This window comes from Polistes canadensis, unplaced genomic scaffold (assembly GCF_001313835.1).
Source record: "Polistes canadensis isolate GaletaPanama2010 unplaced genomic scaffold, ASM131383v1 scaffold_189, whole genome shotgun sequence".
Lineage (NCBI taxonomy): Eukaryota > Metazoa > Arthropoda > Insecta > Hymenoptera > Vespidae > Polistes > Polistes canadensis.
In genome coordinates this window covers 38,328-45,135 of record NW_014569736.1, presented here as the reverse complement: position 1 = coordinate 45,135, position 6,808 = coordinate 38,328, and the positions used below count along the sequence as shown (strand labels likewise).

At 33.6% G+C, this 6,808-nt stretch overlaps 1 protein-coding gene across 1 annotated transcript in view; it reads right to left on the bottom strand.

Moving 5' to 3' along the window:
* Positions 1-52: 52 nt before the first annotated feature.
* LOC106789534 (potassium channel subfamily T member 2) overlaps positions 53-6,808 on the bottom strand; it is a 34,412-nt gene continuing 27,656 nt past the window's right edge. Inside the window, exons 20-24 of the mRNA XM_014753832.1 lie at positions 6,309-6,480; positions 4,471-4,656; positions 3,972-4,103; positions 2,720-2,833; positions 53-2,013 (exon numbers count right to left, since the gene is read on the bottom strand). Of these exons, the coding sequence (XP_014609318.1) occupies positions 1,108-2,013; positions 2,720-2,833; positions 3,972-4,103; positions 4,471-4,656; positions 6,309-6,480 (1,510 nt within the window). The 3' untranslated portion in view covers positions 53-1,107. The remainder of the gene's footprint in view (positions 2,014-2,719; positions 2,834-3,971; positions 4,104-4,470; positions 4,657-6,308; positions 6,481-6,808) is intronic.

Genomic DNA, 6,808 nt, shown 5'->3' with positions numbered 1-6,808 from the left:
TTATAGTCTCTCGTAATTGGAAAGAATTATAAATCACTCGTAATAATTATTATTAACGATCCTATCGAAATATCCGCAGTTCTTTTTTTTTTTTTCTAATGCTTTACTTTCGCAGTCTCCATAATACAAAAAGAACAAAAATTCCAAATTAGATATTTGTCACCGATCGAAAGACGCGATATTATTTAGATTTTTCAAATGATTAATAGATATATATATGTATATATATATATCCACGTGTTTTAATATTTGTTGGTTCTTTCTGGTTAGGAATCTGACATTATGTATGTATCATTTGTTTTCAACATGTCACAACGTTCAACCCCTCCCCCCATTTATGATTGACGAAAAAATCTATCTCGTTTCATCAATCATGTGTTTGCTAAGCGAACGACTTGTTTGTAATGATGACAGTAGTAAATCGTTCAGAAAAGTATTTTTTTTTTCGGACAATTATGTATACATATATCATGTTGAACACATAGATATTAATTATTCAACGAAAAGATTAAAATGTTTATATTCTTTCGTCGTAATACTTTCGTGTTTTTTTTTTCTTGTTGTTGCTGTTGTTTAAAATTATTCTCGTTAATAAATTAAAGAAAGGAAAAAGAAGAAAAAAAGAAAGAAATAGCAATCAAACGAATCGAAATTGAAAAAGAAAATCGTAACGAGATTAATATAACGCATATGAAAGTATAATAATATATCACAGTTTGTGTAAATCGTTACGAGTAAAACTGTTAGGAAATATATATATATATATATTACTGCTGCATCATATATAAGAGTGTAGTATCATCTTTTACTCTCTCTTGGATCTCGTTTAACAATAAGTTCTATTCGGATTATGGATAAACGATGTAAAAGGTCGCAATTATGCGGTTTTGCACGTTTTCCATTGGAATTCCATGCACGAATTCGTGTGCATTGGGATGGCGGGGTGGGTTGAAACGGGTGATGGGGTTTCCACCGGTTGATGATTACGGGGAAGCACGCTACGTTCGTTAAAACGACGTAGGTAATTTCTAATAACTAATGTGGGAAACGCTAGAGCCATTTGTTTCGCACTACGCCGGATAGTCTGCGTCCCCACATAAGATTATATCATACTATCGTCCCCTGTATGTGCTGTGGATCCTGCGTGGGCGCTTGAATTTGCGGTGATTGGGGTGATTGCACCATGGGACTTTGTAGGGTCGAGGGATCGTACAGACCACCCAAGGAACTGCACAATCCTGGCCCTAACGAGGGTCCGAATCCAAGACCAATACTCGGCATTGATGGGAGACCGACATCGAGTATTCCTGTATTGCTGGCACCACCTCCACCCCCTAAAGAACCTTCCTCGGGTGGGGTAACTTCCAAACCGATAGATCCGTTGAGCGCAATCTTTATAGGATTGTGATTGGTGGGATGTGGTAGAGCACCCAGTCCTATGTCCTCCAGGCTGCTTTTCCTCCTCGAAACCGTGAGTCCTTGTCTCAATGAATTGCTACGTCTTAACAGGATATCATCGACGACTCTCAGGGAATTGGAACGGCCCCGTAGTGTACCGGCTACTGTAGGACTGTCGGGAAGAGACAAAGAGTTCGATTTTGTGGTACCTAACGGGGGTGGTCTGGCCAAGCCAATGGCCGAACCTCGACGGCTACCCGGGCCACCACCGGGAAATCCAGCCGAGGCGACCGCTGCATTCATCTGCGAGACTAATTGTGCCGAGCAGAAGCTGATGTTGCTCTTACGCCTTGAATTGTGACGCTCGAAGGTCTTCTGTGCCGAAAATGGGCTCGGCCTAACGAGATAGACTATGTCCCCTTCCTCCAATTTCAAATCGCAACTAGGATTGATGATTACGTAAGACAGGCTGTTACGTTTCTCCGATACGTCGTCGTAATCCGCTACAGGTAGATTCAATGATTCCATTCGCGAACGCACCAGGTTTGCAATTTCTGCCCTCTCGATTTGTTGAGCGTGGTTGTCCCGTGCCTCGTCCCCGAGACTCACCGAATACTAATTTCCGAAAAAAAAAAAAAACAGAAAAACAAAAAGGATTATCAATTCATTTTTATTATTATTATTATTATTTTTGTGATTATTTTTTGTACGTATTATAAACGAGATAATTGAAAATAAGTGTATCGTGCGAGACACGTTGACGGTAATCGACGTTGCCCCCATTGCTTCATCGATTACCGTTCCTATGTTATACCAATGTTAAAACAAACTTTAATCATTTGCAATGCGAATTAGATTCTAAAGCGACTTTGTACATGCACACCCCATTTACTGTGCACCATGAATAATACGTAAAGGTAACAAGACAGACAGACAGACAGACAGAGAGACAGACAGAGCGACAAAGTGAGACAAAGAGTTGCTTGCTGTTGTACGAGGACAAATTATTTCAAACAAATACAACAAATAAATAATAATAATAATAATTAGAATAAGAATAAGAAGAGAAAAAATAGATCACTATTAGAGATATGCAATATTAAGAGAAATAATAGTAAAAGACGATGACAGTGTGGTGTCAAAAAAGTGACAGACAGACAGAGAGATAGAGTGCAACGACAAAAAAAAAAAAACAAATAAGAAAAATTCAAAAACGAATATCGTAAAAATTTTGTTTAATGTAAGATCAGATTGAAGAATAGATAATTTATTTAAAGGAACAAAGAACAGCGAACAGGCAATTTCTCGACACTGTACTCACGGCTGAGGTACCCTTGTCACGGGTTGAACAATTTGCAAGGCACGATGCAGCCGCCGAATGGCGTACCTTGTACGTCACACCGACGCCGGCGTCGCTCTCTGCGTCTGAGTCGCCCTGTCAAAATGACAAGCAACAAGACTACTCTTAACTGAACAAAAACGATTACCCCATCGTTAAACTTTTTGGGCCTATACAATTCCTCATCTTTCTTTGGCCCTGTTCAATCCTATTATTCTACCTCCGTTGTATTTTTTTTTTTTTTAAATTTTCTTTTTCACACATTTTCTCTCTCTTATTTTTCTTTTGCAATTATATAATTTATTATCTAATTTGTTCTCAATTCATTTCATTCTCCGATCCGTTAGATTAATTATTTAATTTGATATCCCTAATGCATATTTTCTTTTCTTTTTTTTTTACACACTTAAAATTATATTATTATTATTTTTGCTACCGTTTAATTAATACATTATAAAGCTCGTGTGTTAGATCAAATTATTGTATCATAAGTAAACTATGACATATCTACGTTTTATTGAGATCGTGCGCGCCCCTATCCTTGAATAACGATATATCTGTGCTTTTTTTTTGTTTAATCTTCAAAGCTTTACAACTAAATCGAGACTCTGCCGTAGTTCGACGTTATCCGTTCCGCTAATATCAATGCAGAAAATAAACAATATATATATATCTATCGACAGAAGAAAGCATACTACTAGTTTCTAAAACACGATGCAGGGTTTCGTTAATAATAATAATAATAATAATAATAATAATAATAATAAAAATAAAAATAATAATAATAATAATAAATGAAGGAAAAAAAAAAGGAAAAGAATGAATGAATCAGGTTGGACAATTCGGAGAACGTGCTTCGAATCAAAATGCGAGGTTACAATCGCATTATATTGCAATAACGCACATTTCTAACATTGTAACATTTTATGTTATTTTTCTTTCTGTTGATTAATCTTTTCGGAAAATTGCATAAAACAAGAAAACGGGTGATAGATAGAATCGGGATTAAATCGGGAGAATGAGAGAGAGATAGAGATAGAGAGAGAAAGATAGATAGAAAAAGAGAACGAGAGCACGATCATGCTTTACTCACAGTTTACCATTTAACAAATTTTTCTAATATTCTTCGAATGGTTACACAACGTACCATCCAACATAACTATATAAAATTCTATCAACTTTTCTATATCCTAAAAAAGGGTTAAAAGGAAAATGATTTGTTTGTTTTACTCACGTGCGAAGTATCCGATACTGTTGTATCCTGCGTTCTGTAAATCCCAATAGGAATTTCGCAAGTAGTCGAACAAAGTTTTTGATAAAGTCTGCCATAAGTTCGTATCCACATGTCGTCCTTCGTTATTCTCATCTGTATAAAAATATGCTTAGGATTTACATTGGAGTTTTAATTATCAATGTTGTAATCCTTTCGTTGTGCGACACTTTATTCAAATCTGAATAATTTCGGATTGACATTTATTTTGACGTTAAGTAATATATTACTTAGATTAAACAAAAATATATATACTTGTTTCTTTTTTAATAGAATTAATTCGATATATTAATACACAGTCAATAAAATTTAAAAGATATTATACGAATCACAAATAAAATTTCGTTTTCATTCGTTCGTGTAAGCGAGTTTTCACATGGATGCCGATTATAATCGGCGCCAATAACGAAAGGGTTAAAAAATCTATTCGAATCGATAATTCATTCATTTTGTTGATACCTACCGACGTGAGAAATCCAGATCCAGGTGCTTGATCGACTCCGAGCAACAATCTCACAAATGTTATTACATAATCCTTGACAAAGGCTTGATACAACAGGGTGTCGAGCATGGACGCACTGAATACGCTCCCAGCGGCAAATGGTAATCGAAACATGTACGATATATGGGATCCCCTCTCCTTTTCTCTCTGTTTAAAATATATATACACCATGATTTGGTTTTTTTTTTCTTGTTTTTTTTTTTTCATTACCGTTCTTGTAATAATTACAAATACGTTCCAACAATTGATCGATAACTTTTTATCATCCATTTGTTTTACTCTCTACGGGCCATCAAATTTTCTAAAAAAACTGATATGTTCGTTGCTTCCCCCCCCCCCACGTGCATTATCATTCGTTTTTTTTGTTTCTTAATGCATTTTTTCTATTTTTTTACTTAACTTTTGTTTATTTCATTAATTTGTTTTTGTTTTTCTATCTCGTTGGAAGATAATAAATTCATTTCATATCGCGTTAAATTAAATTCACGTTAAGCGTAACTACGTTAAATCTTAAAACACTTTACGGATACTTAATACTAATAAGAATAATAATAATAATAACTTATTAATAAGAAACGTGAGAGTATTAACACACGTTTTTGGTTGATAAAATTAGTACGCTCGATCAAAATTCGTATTGGAAAGATCGGAGCATAGATTCGTAATAAACTCATCGTATAATATCATAATAAATAAGTATTATAATATATAGTAATATATATATATGACACACACATATTCGATGCAATGTATCATGCTTTTTATATCTAAACAAGTATAATACCACTTGCGAGAAAACTACCAAGCATTCTAATGATCTCGAGGCACTAATCACGTATTTTTTTTTTCTTTTTCAAATGTTTTGTTCAATGGATATTTTTTTTCTTTTTTTTTTTTCTTTTTAAGGAATCTGACCTTTGCGACTAGTGCGTTAAGACCTTAACAATTATGCTTTCTAAATATAAATTATCTAGCAAACTATCTATCAGCGATGCTCTAACTAGCACTGCCAATATAATAAAAAAAAAAAAAAGGATTTTTAACACGTTCTCATCGTTTTCGTTTAAACGGATGCATCCTAATCCGATCGAATCACACACACAAATTCGGAATTAAATTTCTTCTTTCTTTTTTCGTAACTTTTCTCCCCGAAAGAGAAAATACAATTTATGCCTGATATACAGTAAAAGTAAAAGAAGAAGAAAAAAAAAAAATAGAAAATAGGTCAGGAAAATATTTTAAGCGAAAGTGTGCAAAAAGAAAGTGTTTAAAAGAGAGCACTTCGAGGTAAAACCATTTTCGCTTCTATAGAGCAGCACCGGCAGCTAATTACATTTTTTTTTTTTTTTTTTCTTTTTATTATTACTTTTTTGTTTTGTTGCATAAATGTTTAACGCAAAAATAATTTTCATCCTTTCTTTTTTTTTTGTACCTTACGTTACGATAACGAATGAAACTTACGCGCGGATTACTGTCAATTTATATTTTTTTTTCTTTTTAGCGAGTAATTATGTATTAAAATTGCACACCGTTAATAGTTCGAACACTTTAATTATAAACGTAATGGGTAATATAATGAAGGAAAACAAAAAAAATGTGAAATTTTAATTAAAAAAATGACTTTTTCTTTTCGTTTTCATTTTCTATACGAGAACGATGAGTACGGGCTGTGTTAATGATCAGTGATAAAAAAAAAAGAAAAATTAGGATAAATCTTTCACAATCAATGGATCGGTCAATCCAACAATAATTCAATCAATTATCAATCAGAGGTCAGAGAGTGAGTGATATCGTGTTACCGGAGAGCCCATCGGAGGCTCATTGTGGTAGTTGTCACCGGAAGTAGCACTGAGGAGTACCTTTTCCATTTTGCTGAGATGAAGAGCATATTTGTCATGTGCCCGAAACTGCATGAAACGCATGTTGCTCGATTGGGACAATTCTGTTATGCTCTTTATGCTTGGAAAGAATCTGTCCGACATAATGAAGAAAACATTTATTTTTAATAAATTTCCATTATCTTTTTAACGTTTATACAAATTAAATATTTATACAATATTTGGAATCGTTTTATTTATGAAAGTGGTGCAATCACGTTGTTTATTATTTCGTTAAAATTAAAGATCGATGTATTAAAGGCTTTGACGGTAACATATATATATATAAATATATATGAGTTTCAAAGGGAAATTAAAGACAGTTAATAAATTTGATGAACAATTTATTATGACCTTGTCATAGTCATAATAGGTCATAATAAATTGTTCATCAAATTTATTAACTGTCTTTAATTTCCCTT